This window comes from Chlamydotis macqueenii, chromosome Z (assembly GCF_036417535.1).
Source record: "Chlamydotis macqueenii isolate bChlMac1 chromosome Z, bChlMac1.mat, whole genome shotgun sequence".
In the NCBI taxonomy this organism is placed as follows: domain Eukaryota; kingdom Metazoa; phylum Chordata; class Aves; order Otidiformes; family Otididae; genus Chlamydotis; species Chlamydotis macqueenii.
In genome coordinates, this window is record NC_141593.1 from 44,977,764 (window position 1) to 45,002,667 (window position 24,904).

The 24,904-nt window shown below is 38.0% G+C and overlaps 1 protein-coding gene across 2 annotated transcripts in view; it reads right to left on the reverse strand.

Annotated features, from left to right (window-relative positions):
* Positions 1–24,904, reverse strand: part of CNTNAP4 (contactin associated protein family member 4) — a 262,043-nt gene that overhangs the window by 87,747 nt on the left and 149,392 nt on the right. For both annotated transcript variants that reach the window (XM_086770060.1, XM_086770059.1), the window contains exon 4: positions 4,769–4,916. In XM_086770060.1, the coding sequence (XP_086626186.1) occupies positions 4,769–4,916 (148 nt within the window). The remainder of the gene's footprint in view (positions 1–4,768; positions 4,917–24,904) is intronic.

Below are 24,904 nucleotides of genomic sequence, written 5' to 3' on the forward strand. Positions count from 1 at the left end.
GAACTTGTACATTGTTATGTATCTATCAAACCAGATAACTAGATATATTCTTAGTAGTTACTGAAAACAGCAGTTGTTTTTTTTGATTGGGAACATATTCTTGTTATTAGTTATCAAGACAAGAGCATAAATGACATTTATCACTGCTCTCCAAAATTCTTTTCATTATTCTGCAGCACTAGCTCCTCAGAAGTAAAACGTATTCTGTCCAAATTAGAAAATAAACAATACCAAACCTTCCCTCATCACCACCATGCATGAATAAAGATTGTGAAAGGGCTGCAGATGTTAATAAAAATTCTTACAACATTTCTCACATATTTTGTCTTCGCCATCTGTGTGTTACCACTAGAAATAAATTGAAAGAGTTGTGAGAGATAAAGCTTAAATCTCCTACAGGGTTATCAGGATAGAAAGAATGAGCCCAAATACCCAGGATGCCATAGCATTTTCCTGTTTCATATTTACTAACTACTCTCAGCTTCTAATAGTCCTTGCACTGGAACATCAGTTTCCACAGGATTTCTCTACTGCACTGTTATATTAAGGAAAATAAAAAATATTGATTTGCTTTGTGAACACTCATCTTTTGTTTTCACAATTTACAATGTGTCTTTCTCAAATTAGTGCCATATAAATCCTTAGTGTACTGTGACAATACCTCTGTAACTGATGAAATCCCCTCTGAGAAACTGGAAATTCTGGAAGCCTCCTCACACACCACAAGATTAAGAATTCTAGTCATCCTGAACAGAAGTTTTAGTTGCAATATCTTTGTTTGGAAAATGAGCTGATTTTTGTTGATCTTTAAATTACTTGAAACTACGGCTAATGCTATATGAGGAAAAAAAAATAAAACAATTCAAACTATTTGGTATTTTAAATTATTTTTAGATATCCTTGGTCCTGATCAATTGTATTCAAATGAGACATCTGCTCTCTGGCCCTTCCCAATTTTGAGGAAAGCAGACCTGAAAAGGTTCACAGTGTTCAGAAAAGTTAGGTAAATCAGGACTTAGGCAATGCTTTAAAGAAATGCTTTGGAGAAAAAGGAAAAACAGTGCTACGTTAAAAAATGTTCATATTCGGTCACATTTAAAATGAACATTTTTACAATCCCATTCACATCAAACCCCTGAAAGTGCAATATCACAGTTATGAAGAGGATGGCAAGTCCTTTGTCTGACTGATGTAATTGTGCCATCGATTTTATGCATTCTAGCTAGGAAGAGAATGCTCAAAAGGTCTCAACACATTTAACAGTGCTAGAAAACTTGGAAGTGTAGGTTTGCATATTACAGTATCTGCAGTGCTTGTTGTTAGGGACTGCATCTAAGGACATTTTAATGTACACTGTGCATTTAGTTCCCAGTTACCTTTCTCCTATAATTTTATACAATGATCATTTTCACATTTAAACCTATCTTTCTGTCTGTCATACAGGAAAAAAAAAGCCCACCTTTTCTTTTTTCTATTTTTAGCCTAGTGGTTTTCAGAGGATGGAATGAGAAAGACAGCATTCTAATCAAGGGAGAAAAGAGTAAGTTAAAGAGACTTCTAATTTCCCTTTTATAGTGCCAGGGGGATAGCTTAACCTGAACTCTGTTTTAGGACATTCCAGGAACAAGACAGGAAATATCTGTAGAGATTCATCAGTCTCTTTTGTACAATCTAAATAGGAAGAACCGTGAGGCAGAAGGCATGAGAGGTTTTGGAGTGGGGTTTTTTTTGGTAGCACAGAGTATTTGCTGTGTAGTTATGGCACAAGCAGTTTCATCAGTCCACACAAAGCCAGGTAGTTCACACAGAGGTAGAAAATATCTTCCTTTCTTTCTTACATAAAAAAACCCCCAACACTGCAGAACAAAAGTAAGAAAACTGAGGAAAAGGCAAAGGTAGCAGAGTGAGGAAAGAAAAGTACTAAACACAAAGAATACAGGGGAACTTTTTCAATGTTTCAAGTAACTCCATAACTGACTACCCTTATTTAGTCTTTCTATTCCATAAGCACTAAGAAGCAAAAATAGAAGGACTTGCTCTGGATGCGTGCTTTACAAATATATAAAATGTGATAGTCCTTGGGCTAAAAATTTTATAGCAAAAAAAGATTTCTGTAAAAAAAAAAAGAAACAAAATTCATAATAACCTGGTTTATCCTATGGACATTTATCATGAACATTACCCAACCTCATTGAGATTATAATTAAAGAGAAAACGTTAGTTCCAAGGATACCAGGCTGTAATTCAGAGCAGGTATTTGGCTGGTAGGTAACAGAGCAGGCAACTTGAAAGTAGCGCAAACAGTTGTCCTGTAATTATTTCTTCACTAAGATAGTAATGACTTTATTTAGATGTAACAGACATGCACTTTTTCAGTATCCCTTCATGGAATAGCAAGACCAATTTTATATATTCTTGCAGTTTTAGTTTTAGTTGTATAATTTGCAACAGAATGAAGGAAGAAATTACTGCATTTGCACTTGAATATAGGATACATTCCACATATTTGGCGGTAAATGGAAAGAAAGTTGCTTATTCTTACAAGATAAGACCCAGTGAGATCTCTCTGAAGGGAAGAATGAGAAATGGGAAATCTGCAAAGTGTGAATCAAAGTTAAAGTAGCTATCATTGGAATTTTTTTTTCTTTATTTTCTGGTCCTGCCTGGAAGAGTACTTAGCAATTCAGAATCAGCTACGGATAATTACTCTAACAGTAACTATGCATCCTGCATGTGTCTGATAAATGGAGGAAAAGACTGGAAAGAAAGACTATAATCACCTGTTTTGTCTTGAACAGCAACCACTAAACTGAACTACTGAAAGCACATGATAATTCTAGATGTTCAACATAAACAAAGATATTATAAATAGTCTGCAATTCATTTGGAATGAAAGCATTTATACACAGGGGGGAAAAAAAAGCTGTTCAAGAACTCACAGCATCATTAATACAGAAAAAATCTTAACCAGCTTAAAAAAATATTTCCATATTTTTAACACTAACATGCTCTCTCCATACTGCATTACAGTGGATAATGGATGAAGTAAATATTCCTTTAAATTGTTTCCAAAGCTATCTATAGGATTGATCCTGTCCCAGATAAGTAAAATACAGTATAATACATAATCTTCCTCAAAAGTAATTACTGACCACGTACAAAGTACTTTAACTATGTAACTGCTTATTCTACATGTTTATTATTTTTAGTAGTACGGACACTGTCCTATTCTGTCCTTTAGATTTGTGGATTTTCCATTGGCAGCATGGCAATAGTGACAGACGAGAACCATAAGATACCTTGCCAAGTGTGATAGAGAAAATTACAGTTGTGAATATAGATAATTAAAATCTAGATTTTAGGTATGTGCAAAAGAGAGCTCTTCAGTTTGGAAATGTTTGAGAACAAGACTTTAAGTAAGGATTTTAAAATTGACAAATGCACAAAGGACTGGGAAAAAGCAAAGTTGATTGACTTTCAGTCAAGCTTACAGATAGGAAAGAATGTACTCTCATAAAGTACAACAGGTATGAGATTTCAAATGGGAGACTCAGATGAGCTCTCAGCTGGGAATGACTAACTCATCCGTTCAGTCTCCTTTTTTTAACTTTTAGTAGTCCTGGCACTTAAAATAGTGGAGCACAAGTTGAATCTTGGTCACATTTCTTGGTCACAGCAGTATCAACAGAAATCCTAAGTTGTGTTCACAGTCTCCAGGAAGATGTTACTGGGGATTTCTGTCTGTTTTCAGCTTCTTACACACTTCTCCTGGCACGAGCTGTCTGTTTTCTGTGATGGGGCAGTTTACCTGGTTTCTGAGGTGACCCAGTCTCCTGCAGTCAGGTTGAAATATTCAATATTCTTAGTTCATGATCTTTTACTCATTTTACAAAGCCAAGCTTAAGGCAGAAAGCCCAGAGATGTGTTTTACATTAAAGTGACAGATCAGATACTAATGAATGGAAATAGAAGAAAGATATATGGAGAACATTCAGAAGAGATCAGCTCTGTAAAGCATGACTTGAGCATGGAAGTTGAAAAAAAAATTGTGCAAAAAACAACAGATGAAAGTACTTAAAACAAGCAATTAAAGAGATTGCTTAAATTAAACTCTGTTTCCCTCCTGGAGAAAAGATGTGAAGAATAAAAAGTAGTAAACAACTTGCTAAGAGGAGTATTTTTTTAAAAAGTCCGGGAATGAAGAACTGTAACAGGAAGACAATAGAAAGATTTACATTGTCCAGCAGATCAATATAACCATAACACAACACATTTGTCTTCCAAATGCTTCTGTCAATTATTAATGTTTTATTAACCACACAAAATATTCTAAAAGTATCCCTTAAATAGATAACAACTTTGGAGTAACCTTCAATTGTGTATTTGTGAGTCTATCTACTTGTACTCTTATTGGCTCAGGACCAAGACTATATATATTTAAAACTGTAAACATTTTCTACATTTGACCCTTCAGGTAGAAAGTGTACCATGTTAAGAAGCAGTTTCTAAGACCACAAAGAAAAGAGTTTGCAGTATATCAGTTACTGAATTATGTTCACACCATTCACTCCAACACAGAAAGAACTGGAAAATAAGGATTACATATTGTTAGATAATGCAGAAATAGTGAAGTCTGCACATAAACTTATTGAATCAGTTTTATTCAAGATTAAATTTAAGCTTAGAAATCTACTTTCAAGTGTAATTTAGGTAGCAAAAGACAATGATGAATAGTCATTTCATTAAGCTGATTCAGCAAACCACTTACTGTATGTGCATCCATACACTTCAATGCGCATTCCAATTCTGCCATTGGGATTCCAGTCCAAAGGCACAAAACGGAGAAATCTTGCTTTAATGAAATGCTGAAGCTTATAGTATACAACACTATCTGCATTTGTATTTCCAGAAAAGGCCTAGAAGAAAATGAAAAAGAGATCAGCCACATTCATATTGAATACAGATATACAAGGAAGTATTGCTGATCTTTCATTTCATACCCTCACCTGGCAAACAATCAAGTAGAGGAATAAAATGTAATGTTCAGTGAATTCCACAGGAATAACCACTCCATCAATCTTGATTATTCTTCTAGATCTAATGTTAAGTCATCTGCACATTTAGTACTGACAGAACACTTAATGAAAAATCTCACACCTTCTAAAATTTAAGTGAATGAAACGTTGGAAAATCAAACATTCACTTCACAAAATGTATAGAATACCCTGGTATTTCAGGGTATCATGCCATCTAATATTTTTTCATAAGAAAATAGTGACCTCTATGATTTCCTCTTACTGAAAGGTTAGATAAATTTCATTGCAAATCTGTATTTTAGATGTGTAGTATGCTGAATCCAAAGAGTTCTTATACTGAAAGACCATGGTGTTGAAATACTAGTTTCCAACTAAAGAATCCAGAGTACTATAAAAGGATTTTAATTCAGTGGTTTTTTGAAAAAGAAAAATCTAAATTTCAACCTTCTTCCCCAAATGAGACATAAAAAATAAAGTGTTATCATAGAATCATAAAATCATAGAATGGTTAGTATTGGAAAGGACCTTCAAAGGTCATCTAGTCCAAGCCCCCTGCAAGGAGCAGGGACATCCCCGACTACATCAGGTTGCTCAGAGCCTCATCCAGCAAGGCCTTGAATGTTTCCAGGGATGGGGCTTCCACCACCTCTCTGGGCAACCTGTTCCAATGTTCTACAACCCTCATTGAAAGACATTTTTTCCTAACATCCAATCTAAATCTACCCCCCTCTATTTTAAAACCATTACTCCTTGTCCTATTGCAACAGGCCCTACTGAACAGCCTCTCCCCATCTTTCTTGTAGGCCCCCTTGAGGTACTGGAAAACCACTATAAGGTCTCCCCAGAGCCTCCTCTTCTCCAGGCTGAACAGCCCCAACTCTCTCAGCCTGTCCTCATAGGAGAGGTGCTCCAGCCCTTTTATCATCTTTGTGGCCCTCCTCTGGACCTTCTCCAACTGGTCCATGTCTTTCTTATGTTGGGGGCTCCAGAACTGGACACAGTACTCCAGGTGGGGTCTCACCAGGGCAGAGTAGAGGGGGAGAATCACCTCCCTCGACCTGCTGGCCACGCTTCTCTTGATGAAACCCAGGATGCAGTTGGCCTTCTGGGCCACAAGGGCGCATTGCCTGCTCATGTTGAGCTTCTCGTCCACCAGCACTCCCAAGTCCTTCTCCTCAGGGCTGCTCTCAATCCATTCCCCGCCCAGCCTGTATTTGTGCCTGGGATTGCCACGACCCAGGTGCACAACCTTGCACTTGGCCTGGTTGAACTTCATGAGGTTGGCACGGGCCCACCTCTCCAGCCTGTCAAGGTCCCTCTGGATGGCATCTCTCCCTTCCAGCGTTTCGATGGCACCACACAGCTTGGTGTCATTGGCAAACTTGCTGAGGGTGCACTCTATCCCACTGTCCATGTCGCCAACAAAGATGTTGAACAGGGCCGGGCCCAACACAGACCCCTGAGGGACGCCACTCGTGACCTGTCTCCACATGGACATTAAGCCATTGATCACCACTCTCTGAGTGCGGCCATCCAGCCAACTCCTTATCCACCAAGTGCTCCGTCCATCAAACCCATGTCTCTCTAGTTTAGAGAGAAGGATGTCGTGCGGGACAGTGTCAAAAGCTTTGCACAAGTCCAGGTAGGTGATGTCTGTTGCTCGTCCCTTGTCCACCGATGCTGTCACCCCATCACAGAAGGCCACCAAATTGGTCAGGCACGACCTGCCCTTGGTGAAACCATGTTGGCTGTCACTAACCACCTCCTTGCTCTCCATGTGCCTTAGCATGGTTTCCAGGAGAATCTGCTCCATGACCTTGCCAGGCACAGAGGTGAGGCTGACCAGCATGTAGTTACCGAGGTCCTCCTTGTTCCCCTTTTTAAAAATTGGAGTTATGTTCCCTCTCTTCCTGTCATCGGGGACCTCACCAGACCGCCACGATTTCTCAAATATGATGGCCAGTGGCTTGGCAACTTCATCTGCCAGTTCCCTCAGGACCCGTGGATGGATCTCATCAGGTCCCATGGACTTGTGCTCCTTTAGGTTCCTCAGATGATCCCGAACCTGCTCTTGGGGTACAGTGGGTGGTTCTTCATCCTCAGTCCCTGCTTGTGCCTTCCACAGCTTGGGTGGTGGGACTAGAGCCCTTATCAGTGAAGACTGAGGCAAAAAAGTCATTGAACACCTCAGTGTTCTCCATGTCCCGGGTAACCAGGACACTGGTTTCCTTCCGGAGGGGTCCTACATTTTCCTTGGACTTTCTTTTGTCCCCTACATACCGATAGAAACATTTTCTTGGCAATGTTTAACTTGTAAGACTACTTTTCCTTTTTATTACATAAAGATATAAATAAATGTAAATACAAAAACTCTAAAGAGCTGTAATAATGAACTTTAGCATCCTAAAGACTGGAGAATATCTTCTGGTTTTGCTGGTTACATGTTCGGCTGTTTTGTGGTTGTTTTTATTCTCATTGCCTGTTTCTGATATGTGAAGCAGAAATAATTTGTTCAAACATTTTGGATCTAAATATCTGATAAATTAGAATGAAACAGCACTCTGAAATATTTTGATGAACAGAATTAAAAAGATTACATCTTTCTGGATATATGGACAACACTGTTGCTATAGCTGTAAGCCACAGATGTTGCAACTGCAGAAGTACATGGAAACCAACATCTTCACGTATGTAGCTTCTGTTTCCATAAGTTTTTGAAACAGAAATTAGCTTAATTACATTCATTATTTACCCTCCTATACAGGAATCTTTGTACCTTCCCTCGCCTGAACTAGTAAAATTTTAATAAATTCTAATCCCTGAACATTTAATTGGAAAAGAAAAGAAGAGAAAAGAAAAGAAAAGAAAAGAAGAGAAAAGAAAAGAAAAGAAAAAAGAAAAGAAAAGAAAAGAAAAGAAAAGAAAAGAAAAGAAAAGAAAAGAAAAGAAAAGAAAAGAAAAGAAAAAAGAAAAGAAAAGAAAAGAAAAGAAAAGAAAAGAAAAGAAAAGAAAAGAAAAGAAAAGAAAAGAAAAGAAAAAAGAAAAGAAAAGAATAGAAAAGAAAAGAAAAGAAAAGAAAAGAAAAGAAAAGAAAAGAAAAGAAAAAAGAAAAGAAAAGAAAAGAAAAGAAAAGAAAAAAGAAAAGAAAAGAAAAGAAAAGAAAAGAAAAGAAAAGAAAAGAAAAGAAAAGAAAAGAAAAGAAAAGAAAAGAAAAGAAAAGAAAAGAAAAGAAAAGGAAAGAAAAGGAAAGAAAAGGAAAGAAAAGAAAAGAAAAGAGGAGAAGAGAAGAGAAGAGAAGAGAAGAGAAGAGAAGAGAAGAGAAGAGAAGAGAAGAGAAGAGAAGAGAAGAGAAGAGAAGAGAAGAGAAGAGAAGAGAAGAGAAGAGAAGAGAAGAGAAGAGAAGAGAAGAGAAGAGAAGAGAAGAGTAAGTGAATGGGCTTATTGCGGCTAACCTATTAAGCTAGTAATAAGCACTGAGAGTTAGTGACTCTATCCACATCACTTTCACCTTTATGCTTTATAATTTCACTATCACAGTGGGTGAAAGTGGAAACATGCTAAAACAAGCACCAGAGAACAGCTACCGTTTGGAGGGTGAGACCCTTCCAGACCTCTTGTCCCTCCAAATCCTTATTTGCAGTCTATAACAAATGCAGCTGCCAATGTAAGTGCCAATTAGATTGTTGACTGAACCAGAACCCAAACCCCAGAAGTTTAAATACTGCAAGCAAACGAAGAGTTTGATTAAGATTGAGATTTTTTTCCAAAATAATTTTTGGAAGGCAGCCATCTCATGAAAATTAGTTGCTAGATTCTGAGTACAGAATACATATTTCTTGATTTTTTTTACTGCAGGGTATACTTAAGCCATGTGCTTTTAATTTAAAATTAGGTTTTTTACTTCAGTAACAGCCTAAAAGTAATTCGAACTACTCCTTAAACAATTCAGAATGGTCAATTTAGAAATCAATATATTTAGCTGTAATTTTATAAGGCTTTTATCTGTGAAGAACACATTTTAAAGTGTATCAATTGAGTTGAGTATTAAATGGGCCTTCATTGCTTTATTTTAAGCACTCTAAAGGTTAAAATACATAGTTTGAGGCTTTTTTTTTTCAGTTTTAAGCCTTTTCGCAAGAAAGAGAAATAGAACATATTCAGACAGCTTTTCCTCCAGACTACAAATACCAAAGATACACTCAAAACTTACGAAAGCAGTTAGTAGGCTTTTTACAAGAGAAGCATGTTCAATGGGATGGATACACTCCTGTCTACAGTAGAATACAATTACTATTTCACAGTTTAATCCAGCAATTGTTTAAACACACAATTATAAGCATAAAATGAGCTTCCTTCCTCCCACCCCTGCCTTCTTCAGACTGTTCAGATCACTTCATTCTTGTGCCACAACACTCAAAGGGAACATGCCATTATTGTAGATTATGCAGAGTCCTCTCAACGTACACAAGCATCTGATGGTTAAAAGGACTGCTTTTTAATACCACGAACACATACCATCTTTCTGAAAGAATGCTGTTTTTGAAACATGGAAACACTATATTGCACTTTAGCCTTAAAATATACGAGGGGCACTCAGCAGTTCAGATGTCTAAGTAGACAGCCCTTCACAGCCTATTTTATTCCACAAAGGAACAGTACCCTGAGTTGTACTGAAGCCTGCAATAAGGACCTACTCTTAAACTTGTTTTAACCCTCCTACTGAATTTCTAACTCTGTGGTTGCTTTATCCCAACCTATTTCAACCCTGCTTTGAAGACAGAATTATTCAGCTCATTATGGCATCAGAAATAATGTATGTGCTCCAGACTGTATCCCCTGGATGTAGAAGGGCATCAACAAGCTCAGAACGATTGTGAAGGCAAGCTTACACTAAGGCAAAAAGGAAGTTCTTTGTTTCCCTCACCATCCTCTATCTAGAAAGTAAATATGGACTTAGACCAGGGATAACACCAGCATCATGTCCAAAACTTCCTCAGCCAATCAAAAAGTCCCCATAGGTAAAGCTGTGTATGAGGCATGCACTATGTAGGCTGAGCCATACTTTAGATCATCTAAAACAGGTGACAGTTATTTATTTACAAATGCAACTTTTACTGTAAAATATACTATATTTACATGGTAAGGCATACTACAATATTAAATAATATGCACAATGTTTTAACATATATTGTATAATTATTGTAAAAATATTATTATATTATAATACTACTATGTTAACTAAGTATATCTCGTGGTTTTGTTTAGTGAGGGGGGGCCTAAGGTGGTAGCTTCTGTAGGAAACGGCTAGAAGTTGCTCCCCTTTGTTTAGTGGACTCAGCCGGGCCTAGGGTGGACCCACTGCTGGCCAAGGCCGAGCCAATTGGTAGCAGAATGTCCCGTGATAACGCCTCTGCGATAACGTATTTAAGAAGGGGAAAACAGAAAAAAAAAGAGAGAAGAAAAGATGTGAAGAAGCTGAGCGGGGGCAGAGGCGCAGAGGAGGAGGCGCAGGCCTCATGGGCCTTGCAGACCTCACCCTCTGGCCTCTCACCAGGTGGCCGACTGGGCCCGACTCGGTCCAGCCCAGCTGCAAGAAGTGGAGAGGAGATGAGAAGTGAATAAGATGTAAAAAAGATCCCGAGAGACATCTACCAGCCTGTTGTGAGGAATGGCTGCAGACGCCAAGGTCAGTTCAGAAGGAGGGGGAGGAGTAATGCGGCTCCTGGCCAAGATTCCCCTGCAGCCTGTGGTGATGACCATGGTGGAGCAGGTTGTCCCCCTGCAGCCCGTGGAGGTCCACAGAGGAGCAGACATCCACTTGGAGCCTGTGAAGGACCCCATACTGGGGGAGGTGGATGCCTGAAGGCAGCTGTGGCCCGTGGAGGGCCCGCTGGGACAGCTGTTCTGAAGGGACTGCACTCCATGGAAGAGATGACCCACACTGGAGCAGTTCCACGAAGGACTGTGGCGTAGGGGTGGGACCCCACGATGGAGCAGGGGAGGAATGTGAGGAGTTCTTCCCCCAACCATGAAGCAGCGGTGTAAAACAACGCGTGATGAACTGTCCGCAACCCCCATTCCCTCTTCCCCCCTGTGCTGCTCAGGGAGGGGAAGGTAGTAGAGATAATGTTAAGCTTGGGAAGAGGGAGGAGTGGAGGGAGGTTATCTTGTTCTCTGTCTCATTATCCTGCTGTTTGTAGTAATAAATGAATAGTTTTTCCCAAGTCAAGTCTGTTTTGCCCATGACGGTAACTTTAAGGATTTCTCCCCGTCCTTATCTCAAACCTCGAGCCATTTTTCCTTCTATTTTCTCTCCCTGTTCTCTCGGAAGGTGGGGGGAGTGAGAGAGATTGCATAGTCTGGTCCTGATCAGGGCTGAACTACGACAGTATACTTAGATAAAAATTCTCATTCCATGAAGTTTAGCAGTGAGGTACTAGTATATCTCAAGAAGAGTTTGAGCTTTGTCTTATGTTTCATGATTTCTACTACCAAAATCAGCAAAAGCAATTGACAAAAACAATGTAAAGTAACTAAGAGCTGTTCTTATAAAATACTTGCTGTTGTTGCATGATGATGGCTATGCTTTGGAAACACTGTCAAGCCAAGCAAAATGTCTGTACAAGTCTTTCTCCTTATAACAGACACCAAAGCTGCAGTTGGTATTAGTGCCATAGGTTGTCAGAATGAAACAGAAATCCCAACAAGGTACTGGTAACTTATTCACCTTAAAGCATCATTCAGACTACTGTAATAATGCTGTAGGATTAACCCATTCTGAGTTTTTCTGAGAACTAAGGGAGTTCAAAATAAATTACTTCCTCCTATAATTTCTAAGCTGCATCCAAGTTCATATGGTAGTTTAACAATTTAGATCTCAGTAACAAAAGGACTGTCCATTCAAGTCAACCTAGCACACAGTACAGTTAACATCAATGTGAATGAAATATTCACTGCACAAGAATCCAGACATTCAGACTCTTCCTTCTCATTCTGTTACCACTATGGAAAGTTATTGTTAGTCTCTTGAAGTTGATCCTAAAAGTCAACAGATATGAACTATTAAAGTGACAAGTCCTTTACTCTGACCAGAAAACACTGTACCAGACAGCCTCCCTTACTTAATCTTTGGATTGGAATTATGGCTAGGAGAAAATGATTGCATAGACAAAATGATCAAAGATTGTTAGAGCTTTACTGGTTGTAATCAATGATTTATGCAAAAAACTGACAGACTTGTTTACTATAAAATATTAATAGTGGCATCTTAGTGAGGAGCCCTGTGATATAAGTCACTTGCTCTATTTTCCACCAGGTCTTGTCTTTGAACTGTTTGAAGATATAATTGAACTATAGTAGAGTAATCTTAAATTGACAAAAAAAAAAAATGGCAGTTGCATATATTCATAAATTTGAGCAATCATAACCTCTTTTGTAAAGATGGATGGTATATATTAATGACAACATGATTAATAGAGAGAAGATAGAAGAAAATCTGGCTAGAAAATCATCATAAATTCCTTTTCCAGTCTATGTCCACTGCTTCTAATATCTTCTGCTATTTGCATAGGAGCATGCTCCATCTGGCAAGGTCTGATACATTTATATAATCTGCATGTTGTGCACATCATCTGGCCAATGCTATGGTCAAAAGAAAAAAATCTAACTAGCTATAGTAATGACATGATTTCCAAGTAAAACAATAGAGAGATCTTAAAATCACTGCCATGTTGCAACCATGACTAATTAGAGGCAGATACATTGATGTTATGCACAAGATATTATGTATGCCATTTCATTCAATGGGTCCCTCAGTCTGACATGTCCCTTAGTTACAGTGGAGTTTGGGCTTGTTTGCTTTTTTGTTAGGGTTTTTTTTTATTATAGAGATATTTCTAATGTGCTTGCTTAAAATATTTCAAATGTTTGCCGTTCAAGATTACATACTTGAGTGATGTGATTCACAAAGTACAATACCATTTGAACACAATAATTTTTTTTAAATAAACAAAAATATTAAAAAAAAAATCCTCTGAAATAAGAGATTTCACAGACTACTTTATTTATATTTTTAACTTAGTCTTTTTGCAGTCTATTTAAACTTATGAAAGTTTAAAGGAATACTATTCAATATAAACTTATGAAAGTTTAAAGGAATACTATTCAATATAAAATTTCCAATATATCTTAATTCATTGCTTTGTAGAATTTGCTATTAAAGTATATACTGGGAGAATGATAAACCGCCCACTGTAGCAGACGAGCAGGTTCAGGAACATCTGAGGAACCTGAAGGTGCACAAATCCATGGAACCAGTGAGATGCATCTACGGGTCCTGAGTGGACGGGCAGACGAAGTTGCCAAGCCACCATCCATCTTATTTGAGAAGTTGTGACTGTCTGGTGAGGTCCCTGATGACTGGAAGACGGGGACCATAACCCCCATTTTTAAAAAGGGAAACAAGGAAGACCCGGGGAACTACAGATTGGTCAGCCTCACCTCCGTGCCTGGCAAGGTCATGGAGCAGATTCTCCTGGAAACCATGGAAAGCAAGGAGGTGATTGGTGACAGCCAACATGGCTTCCCTCAAGGCAGATCATGCTTTACTAACTTGATGGCCTTCTGTGATGGGGTTACAGTAACAGTAGACAAGAGACAAGCAACTGATGTCATCTACCTGGACTTGTGCAAGGCATTTGACACTGTCCTGCAGAACATGCTTCTCTCTAAACTGGAAAGACATGGGTTTGATGGACGGATAACATGGCGGATAAGGAATTGGCTGGATGGCCGCACTCAGAGACTGGTGGTCAAGGCCTCAGTGTCCAAGTGGAGACCGGTGACGAGTGGCATTCCTCAGGGGTCAGTACTGGGCCCAGCCCTGTTTAACATCTTTGCCAGCAACATGGGATAGAGTGTACCCTCAGCAAGTTCGCCAATGACACCAAGCTGTGTGGTGCTGTCAACATGCTGAAGGGAAGGGATGCCATCCAGAGACCTTGACAGGCTGGAGAGCTGGGCCTGTGCAAATCTCATTAAGTTCAACCAGGCCAAGTGCAAGGTCCTACACATGGGTCAGGGAAATCTCAGGCACAAATACAGGCTAGGTGGAGAGTGGATTGAGAACAGCCCTGAGAAGGAATTGGGTGTGCTAGTGGATAAGAAGCTCAACATGAGCTGGCAATGTGTGTTTGCCGCCCAGAAAACCAACCAGATCCTAGCCTTCATCAAAAGGAGGGTGGCCAGCAGGTCGAGAGAGGTGATTCTGCCCCTCTACTCCACTGTCCTGAGTACTGCAGCCAGCTCTGAAGCCTCCAATGTAAGAAGGACATGGACCAGTTGGAGACTTTCCAGAGGAGGGCTGCAAAGATGATCAGAGGGCTGGAACACCTCTCCTATGAGGACAGGCTGAGAGAGTTGGGGCTGTTCAGCCTGGAGAACAGGAGGCTCTGGGGAGTCTTTCAGTACCTAAAGAGGGCCTTATAGGAAAGACGGGGAGAAATTCTTCAGTAAGGCCTGTTGCAATAGGAGGAGGGATCATGATTTTAAAATAGAGGGAGGTAGATTCAGATTAGATATTAGGGAAAAAAAATTTACAATGGGGATGGTGGAACACTGGAACAGGTTGCCCAGAGAGGTGGTAGATGCCCCACCCCTGGAAACATTCAATACCAGGTTGGATGGGGCTCTGAGCAACCTGATCTGGTTGGAGATGTCCCTGCTCCTTGCAGGGGGGTTGGACTAGATGACCTTTAAAAGTCCCTTCCAACCCTAATGATTCTATGATTCTATAATTTATTGTACTTTTAGATCAAGAGTTCAGAATTGGAATCTTATAGCTTTTAGCACTGAAAATGCTAGTGTTTTTATTCTTACAGAAAATCATTTCACTTACCAAGAGGAATATAGATCTCTAATTTAATTACTAGCCATCTCTGAATGCTATTAAAATTACAGATGGCAAAATGGACTATTGAGTGCTCTTCAGAATGTTTCAAAACACTATTTATTTCACAACTGCATTACTAATAGTTTTATACATGATGAGTTAGAAATGTTGAAAGGGAATTTAATTAATTAAAGATTACTTTGTACACAATTATCTTATATAGCTGGCTTTCATAAGAAGTTACTAAACTGTGTCTCTGCTCATTATAGAACACCTCAAAGTGAATTATTCTCATGTATTATGATGAAAAGCAGGAATAGAGTGGATATCTTTTGAATAAATAAAACTATATCTACTATATATAGGAATCTATCTCAAATCCTTCAGTATCCAAAAGAATTCTCTGAAACACTCCAGAACAAGGTAGCTGTTCCCAGCTGTAGCATCTTTTACTGTTGATGGCAGCACGCTAGGGAGAATGCTTTACTGCACTAAACTTGCTGATCAGTATGACCATGACCTAGCCCTCTTTGCTGTCTCTGGTATTTCTTCTTAGATTTAAACCTCAAACTCTTTATAGTCATGTTTATATTACCTAGCTTTAAGATTATTATTTTTGTGTGTGTGTGTGTGTTATTGACAAATTGTAGCACCACAGAAGTGTTCTGGATGTTTTCCAGCTTTTAAACAGAAAAAAAAAAAGCCCTAAAAGTCACAGCATAAAAAAAAAAAAAACAGGCAGTGAAAGGTGCAAGAAATACATCATACAATTAAAATGGTCAGCAAGAAGAATGATACAACCAGTGAATTCCGCTATAATATATATCAACTGCACTCAATTTCTTTACAAACTTGTAAAAATAAATTGTTCCTTTTGCAGTTCTGTCTTTCGAGCAGTGTTTAAAATGAACTTCTTCCCAAAGACTGGCAAACTAGATCTATCTTCCATTTAAAAGTCCTGAAGGATAGCTAAACATCAAAACCAAAATAAGCCAAATTATTTAAACTTCAATTATAAAATAATGAAATCAGCAAGCCATGATGTAGCATCAACCAATAACTAGATTGTATTTTATGCCATTTTATTTTTCATTCTGCTTTTGTACTTTGTTTGCTGACAATGTCCTCTTAAAAAAGTCACTTATGCAAAAAGTCATTTATGCAAGCAGTGAATTTATGCTTCATTTATGATATGAACTAAAAAGAAGATATGTGATCTTGAAACAGCCTGAACTAAAAGCATTTGCAAACATATTTTAGAGGACAGAAAGAAGGAAGAACACAACTACTAAAATTAATGAGGTCTCTATTAATGCAAAAACACTTGAAAAAAAGTAGTTGTCATTATCACAAATTCTCGGAAAGGAAACTTTAGGAAAAAAAAAACAGGTTAAAAGTTCAGCACACTATGAAATAGCAGATCAAATATCTCCTTAAAACTATGTCTCACCTCCTAGATTTAAATCACTGCAATTTCCTCTTTGGAAAGGAAGCAGGATGACTGTTGTTCTTGTATTTCTTGTTAAAAGATGAAGATCATAAGCTTCAATATAAGTAAAAGATGAAATTATGAAACTACTTTTTCTTAGCTGCAAACATGTCTCTGTGCTGGTTCTCCTGTCAACAATCTCATTTCTTTACTCTGTAACCCAATCTAGTAATGCTAATGCTAAGAAACATATTATTATTGCTATAATATTATCCAAATAATTTTGAACATGTTATCTACTGTAGCAGAATGACCCAGCAATCAGATGGACAGGTTGCATATCAGTGCTAGTGCCATCCCTCTTATATAAATTTTCTCATCTGTGAGTTTTTGACAGACTTTTTTCACTCCATCACTTTTCCTGACATTGATGCATTGAATCTCAAAATAGAACTGAAAGTCTAAATAGAATATATGAAAGAAGAACTATGGGGTTGTAAGACAGAGTTTTCTAACACTTGTGGTTATAAAAGTTACTAGCTGCTCTCAGTAGATGCAAAAGAAACACATGGCTACTGTACACATATGTAGTAAAAGGATAGACTCCACTGCTGATTTTATTTCTGTCATATTTGAAAACTAACTGAACTGTAGGGTTCAGAGGGTGGTACAAAATCTCAGTGGAGCCAATTAATGAGAAGCGCACAGCAGGGGTCTACATGGGATCCAATCCTGTTTAACATCCTCATTAATGATCTGGATGATGGGACAGAATGCACCCTCTGCAACTTTCCTGGTGACACAGAATTAGTGTTGTGCTGCCACCCTCAACAGGCTGAAGAAATGGGCCAACATGAACCTCACAACATTCAGCATAGTGAAGTGCAAAGTCACTAAGGTAACGATGAGTCAGTGATGTATCATTATTTCAAAAAAATCTGACAGTATCCTTGGCTGAATTAGGCAAAATATTGCTAGAAGGTGGTGGGAGGTGATCCTTCACATTTTTTCAGGACTGGTGAGGTCACATCTGGAGTAGTCTGTCCAGTTGTAGCCTTCCCAGTACAAGAGAGAAATTGACATAATGGAGAGAGTCCAGGAAAGGGCCACAAAGATAATGAAGGGACTGGAGCATCACCCACAGGATGAAAGGCTGAGAAAGCTAAGACCGTTCAGCATAGAGAAGAGAGGCTCAGGAAGGATATTATCAATGCATATAAATACTTGAAGACATAAAGAAGATGGAGCCAGGCACTTTCCATGATGTCTCATGACAGGACAGGAGGCAATGGGCACAAACTCGAAGTTCTGTCTGAACATAAGGAAAAATTTTACTGGAAAGAAATTATTTTTTCCAGAGACCTGTAACAGGTTGCCCTAAAAGGTTGTGGAGTCTCCATCCTTAGAGATCTTCAAAAGCCCTGTGAACATGTCCCTGGGCAAACAGCTCTAGGTTACCCTGCTTGATCAGGGGTGTTAGACCAGATGACCTCCAGAAGTCCTTTCCAATATCAACCATTTTGTGATTCTGTGATATTTGGTTTCACATTACAAAATGGAGTTTTTCTGTGGACATTTTTTTGAGCCAGGTGGTGGGAGGCAAAAAAAGCAGAGTTCATCACCAGACTGACATTCCACTGTAACCTCTGTGAGGCTCAGAGCCCCAAGTTCACCTCCTCTGGGCTGTGGGGACTAACAGCGTTAACATCTCTGATGCAATGCAAGGGGGCACACCAAAAACCTGACACACAGACCACCCCTCAGAGATATACGTTCCTTCAATACTCTCTGAACATTAGGTTGAAGTTTGGCCACATGCCCTTTTCAGTACTCTTCAGCATTCACTAAATCCTCACTCTGTTCTTAAAGTTTTCTATCAGTGTCAGCCGGAAGCAGGATACTGAAGTAAACTGTACCAGTATTATTTCAGTCTATCTGTTTCTTGTATTTCTTTACACTGAATGAGTGTTTTGTTCACTGGGATATTATGTAATGTCTCTCTGTCTTTTTTGCCTTTGACTGTGCTAGTGGAATCTCATCATACCTTTACATAAGAGAACAGCCCCAGAAGCGGGAGATGAAGAAAGGATGAGGCCCCACTTACTAGGTAATTTAACAAAGGTGACAGCTGACATTTTTTAATGGACCCAGTACTAGAGATTCTGTCTTTCTCTTTTGCTGTTTGCTTTGTTTTGTTTTGTTTTTATTTGTTTTCCTTTTTAAGAAACAAACTTTGAAACAGTTTGCTTTCATATTAATATAGAAGAGGAAGATTTAGAGATGAGCTGACAACAAAAGTTTGTGGGTTTTGTTTGTTTTTGCAGCAGTAGCAGTTGGATACACTGTTTACACAGCCACACTGCACAGACGTGCAGGTAGGGTATAAATCTAGGGCCCTTGAGTCAGTCACAGAAGAGTCTGTCACCAGTTAGCTAACTTCCTTTGGAAATGTGGTTAATTAAAAGTATCCTTTTTCCTTTATTTTTTTTTCATGTTCAGTAGATCTGAAATAAAAAGGTACTTCATTGGCTAGATGTCAAGGTGTAGGGACTAATACATGCATTAAAAAATACCTTAATGCAAATCACCAGAGATGAATTTTTTTTTAATTCTTCGATCTACCTGATTTCCTGTTTCATTCATTCATATGTAGCAATAAATTGTATGTGAAGTAACTTATCACCATTGGAGGGAGCCCTTGTATTAACACAATAGGGCACAACATTGAGATTCGTTAATCTTCCCTTTAAAAAATTATAAGAACTCTTCTTTATTATATCTCAATAGATAATTATGAAACTACTATGCTTTATTTATCAATACCTAAGCACATGTAACTCACAGATATTCCCTGAAAATCAAAAAGGTGAATGTGTTTCACAATAGTATTGCTGGAATTCTAAACAATATGTTTATCCTCAATGACTTTCAAAGATTAGCTAATTCTTTATCTGGAATGAATTTACATATACTTTTAAAAATATAGAACTGTAGTCCGTGAATTTGGATTCTGATATGCCAGAGGTAACTGTGATGATCTCCTGTGGTTAAAACCAAAGTAGCTTTTAGTGGACAATTATTTCTCACCGTTTTTTTTTCTTCAATAAACCCATTTGAAACAATCTGAAAATATGAACACATTGAATTTTCAATCTAGGCTACAGTGTAACTGTCCTTTCTACTTTCAAATCAGTCTGAAATTTAACCACTACTGTTCTGGGTAAAGAAATATTTTTACTAATGGCATTTAATGTTGAGTGTTAAATCAAATACATTTACATACTTGCAAATAATAACCTCCATAAATGTTATTAAATGTTTTCAAAGAGTAGTAAACTATTTATTTAATCTGTTTATTCCACGTATTTACTTGTTAAAAGTTGTAAAATTTTAGGGGCTGGTAAATTTCTCATTATATGACATTTAGTTAGGAATCATGATGCATGATTATACTTCCACAGCACATAGCATAGCACAGGCACTGGCAGAAAGAAATAATAAATAAAGGTAATTCAGGTAATCTATAACTAAAATAGCTATAATGCACCAGCAGTGCTTCTACGGAAATCTCAAAATAATACGTGGGAACCCCGTTTGCTCAAAGCAATGTAAAAGAACTGTCTTAATATTACAGTATAATATTTCTTTGCACACAATTTCACACTTTGCTTTGAAATTAAATTAAATGACCAGGAATAAAGGAAGGAAACCTTATCAACTATGCCACGTAGAAATGGTAGAGCAAATGCTTTGTAGCTCTTATAACCTGAGGGTTACAGGCAACAAAAGAATTCAATAAAAAGGCTTCCTACTAAATATATCTGTGGCTTTTCATATACGAAGTCTCACCATTTCTAACTTTAGCGAAATGACTGTATATTAATTCTTCTGTAACACATCATTATGGATTCACAATAGTGTATAACACACCAAATTAACATAATCAGTTTTTTATGTTGCTACAGCTTCCAAATTAGTCAAACATTTCACTTATCTGACCAAATACTTCAGGGGCAAATTATAACTTTTCCTTTTAAATACTGCTTGCCATTCTCGTTAAAAGAAAACCTTTCAAAAGCAAGCAGCTCCATGTTGTTAGCTTTACTCTGTTGAAAGATACTGTGAAATGAAACTCCAGAAAAACTCGCTGAAGAGCTTAAGCTTTCCAGATAGACTGTAAACAATAAGGGTCAAAGACCTTTCTGTACACTGATACTAATGGTGCATTAGATTTTATCAGAAATGTTCAGCAAATGTATATAAAGTTGCATTCAGCAGTAATTATTAATTACTAGGAAAAAATAAATCCAGTGTGTAAAATATTTCCTGTTAAGAACATCTGGAGGACAAAAGCAGAGGTCCTTTTCCAGAAACGGCTACGTTCACAGTAGCCACATTGAAAATAGTCAGGACAACAAGATAATCCCCTAAATTCAAGTTTCCTGATGACGTTCTCTAACTATCCCTCATCTAGTTAATCAGACTTCTATCTGACCACTTTCATTCTGCGGTTAGACATCTTCGTTGGAATAGACTAAGTCTATTGAATAGAATTCTACAGAAAACAAAGGCAAAGTGAAATCAGAGCTATACTTAACTGATGATGTGTGCCATAGCTTCTTGAAGACATAAAAAAAACCCCTAACTGAGGAACACGTGTTCCCAGCAGTGTTCAACCTAGTGAACATGGTGCTTAAAAACATCTGCAATGTATGCGGAAGAGACAGAGACATCATGAAAAAAAGTCATGTTCCACCCACAAGTGCAGAACATAGCTATTCATGAGGATACAAAATAAAAATAAAGTTCTGTCTTCAAAATTAGACAAGCAGTTAAAGTAACCCAAAGTGGTAAGCTGTTAGCACTAATAAGAGATCCTCTATCAGCACTGAAGGTGATAACAGCATGAGATGGTGTTGTAGTGATTCTATCTACAGCCCAGATTGAAATTCAAAAGCAGTAGAAAAGAGAGGTAGAAATTTGAATTAAGCAAAGCAAGGAAAGGTTTTTGAAAGAAAGAAGTCTGCAGCTGTGGAATTTAATGGCACAAACTGTAGCAAAAGGTCACTTGGCATCCCAGGAATCCTTTTACTGTAGCCCATTACCACAGAGTAGATTCAAAGAATACTACTCATTTCTTTGTGGGAGGTGAGGAGGTAGAGAGAAGAAATAATTTTTCTGAGTTTGGGAAAGGATCTGAAGGTAGCTGGAAGAGTGTGCTGGTTTTGGCCGGGATAGAGTTAATTTTCTTGATAGTAGCTAGTATGGGGCTATGTTTTAGATTTGTGCCAAAAACAGTGTTGATAATATTGAGATGTTTTCTTTATTGTTGAGCAGTGCTTACGCAGTATCAAGGCCTTTTTTGCTTCTCACACTGCCTCACCAGTGATCCAGCTGGGAGTGCACAAGAAGTTTAGAGGACACAGCTGGGACAACAGACCCCAACTGACCAAAGGGGTCCCACACCAGGTCCCACAACAGACCCCAACTGACCAAAGGGGTCCCATCATGCTCAGCAATGAATTCCAGGGGAAAAAAGAAGTGATGGCATTCAGAGTGATGGCATTTGTCTTCCAAATAACCATTACACGTGATGGAGCCCTGCTTTCCTGGAAACAGCTCTAAATACCTGTCTGTCAATGGGAAGCAGCGAATGGATTCCTTATTTTGCTTTTCGTGTGTGTACGGCTTTTGCTTTACCTGTTGAGCTGTCTTTATCTCAACCCATGAGTTTTCTCACTTTTACCCTTCTGATTCTCCACTCCATCCCACTGTGAAGAGAGTGAGCGAGTGGCTGTGTGATGCTTAGTTGCCGGCTGGGTTCAAACCAACACAGAGATATTCTCAATCTAGGTTTCAGTGAAGACTGGAAGGTTTCATACCAGCAGTTTCAATTGTATTTCTTTATAGACTTACCACGAGTATCTTAACATCTTTATCCTACATGATGCACACAGGACAAAACACAGAACAAAGCACAAACATAAGTATTTGCTCAAATTAAAGAGAAAATTAGTCATCTGTATCTTTTGTTCCTTTCAAAAAAGAAGCAGAGAAAATCCACAGTATAAGGGACTTAACTATGTTTAATAGCTAAAGTACTTACAGGCATACTACTGCTCTAGCAGGCATCTGATGCCTCAGAAATGTAATGCAGAATGCCATAACTAGAATATCTTCAAAGTTTGCAGTGTAAACATGCTGGAACACTTAGGAACATTTACTATAATTCTCTATTGTGCCCAGGGGATGTGCCCTAAAAGCCACAGTATGATTTTTTTAACTAACAAATGGAATAATACGTAAGTTCCTAGGTATTTGTCACATGGAAATTTTGTGTCTGAGACAGAATCCAGTACTAGTCTAGCCAACAGATTTGAGTTCCCTAAGCAATAAAATAATGGTAGTTCAGCCTTTCTTATACTTCTATGTATTTAAATACAAAAAAAAAAAACAAACCAAAAAAGTAGCAAATATAAGTAACTAGCAAATACGACATGTAATGAAAGCAATCGAGAACACATGGTGAATAGGGAACAGAAAGGACATACCTGCTAATCTCAGCAAATGTTATGACTGTAGAAGGGAAATGTGAAATGACTGAGTTAATTGTACCCATTAGCTATGGGAAGTGAAGGCAGAGAGTGAGCTGGCTGCCCACATAGTGGGGAAAGAGACCATAAAGAAAGTCTCTGCAGCAACAACATGAAATTAGACCTCCAAATAGAGATGAGAGAAGACTATTTTAATCTCGTGGCTACTGCTCAGAGTTGTGGCATATGTGCAGATCAAATCTAGTCTATTGGGTATAGCTTCATTTCTGTGACTCTGACATAATTTATTTGCAGATATAAATTTGAATAACTCTGTTGACCACAGGGGAAATATGGCATACGGTTTGTGGCCTGAAGACACATCAGTGACGGTCACCAGCTGTCTTCGTAACAGGCTATCTGGTGGAAAGTAGAAGGAATGTAAGGTAACGGTACAGTATAAACAATAATTTTGAAACATTACTTTCTGTAGAAAAGCTCAAACAGATCAGCCTCATTGAACGCTAATCCCGTCTCCTCTACAGAACATTTTACTTCATCTTCTCTGTTTGCTAACAAAAAAAAATAAGCGAAGTCCGTCAGGAGCTGATAATGTTTTTACTTCAATTGAGTCAACTGTTGTATCCCAAGTTTAAAAATACAGGATGCAGTCATGTTAAATGACACACTGCTTGTAAGTCCAACTTACACTGGTGTTGATTTATCTCAGAGGCAGACATTTAAATATTTGCTTAGTGTTACAGCAACTATCACTCAAATCTAGCTCCATGCTAATGGTGTTACAGCAAGCGAGAAATCACAAGAAGCCCGGCGTAAGAACACACAAGTATATGAATATCTTGTTACAGTAGGATGGACATAGCAATCAAATTGAAATTTCAAGGATTTTTTAAGGGTTTTAAACTCTAATAATCAGGAATCAGACCTTTTATGGTGTAAATGGGAACAAGTTCCTTTTAGTGCACATGATATGAGTAACCATAACTCTCCTTTCTTCAGTGCTGGCAACAGGGAATGTATGGGAACAGTGCTGGCAACTTGTCATGCTAATATCTTTAGTTTATGTAATCACACCAAGCATTTAATTACATCTCTCTGTGTACATCTGTCAGTAAGCGTTAAAGCTAAAATACAGAACAGTGAGAAAAATGTTTGAAATGGTACGAGCTTGTATAGATTGCTAAGTCCACACTACAAGACATTTACTCCTAGCCATTCAGTGATTTTCTTTCAATAATTAGCTGCCTACTGGATAAACTGTCATTGAAAAACCATGATCAGTATGAAGTACGATTCTTTATATTAAAATTGATCCTCCTTAAAGAAAAGAACCAACAAATTCCCTTTTCACTTGCTCCACATAGTGCCCCTAAGGGAAGGATCTCATGCCAGCAACATGTTTGTGAGACAAAATCAAAGACATACAGCTCTGCTGAAGTACAAGTGAAGTCAACTCTTATTACCATAATTTCCAGAATATTTAATGTCTTTTATGTCTAACATTTACAACAAAGCTTGAAGGATAGGAGGCAGTGAGAGTCATTTGTGCATTGCAATACTGGAAATTGTGATGAAATGACTACAGGTACATGGGTGGGCACATTTCTCCAGTTAAATTTTTCTTTGCTCAAGTGTAATCTTGATATTGATTTTTATTTCATCAGTTCACATATTCTAAACAGATAATGTGGGAATTGCTTTTCTAAGACAAACAGTACCATTCCACAGCAGACTGAAACTGCTCCTAAACCCATTATTTAAACTGAAACTGAGGACAGATGGCTTCTCATGGCTTTCTGTAAGGTAGATAAAGAAAGCAAGAACTACATATTGAGAAACATTAGAATTTTACTACTTTTTGATTTTTATTTTTTTTTTAATGTACACAATGCTAGTGGAACTTAGAGCTCCGTAAAATCCTCTTTTCTTCTACAACAATTTTGACAATAAGAATGTTAGTTCTTTGACTATATATTCATGACACAAGAGATTTAAT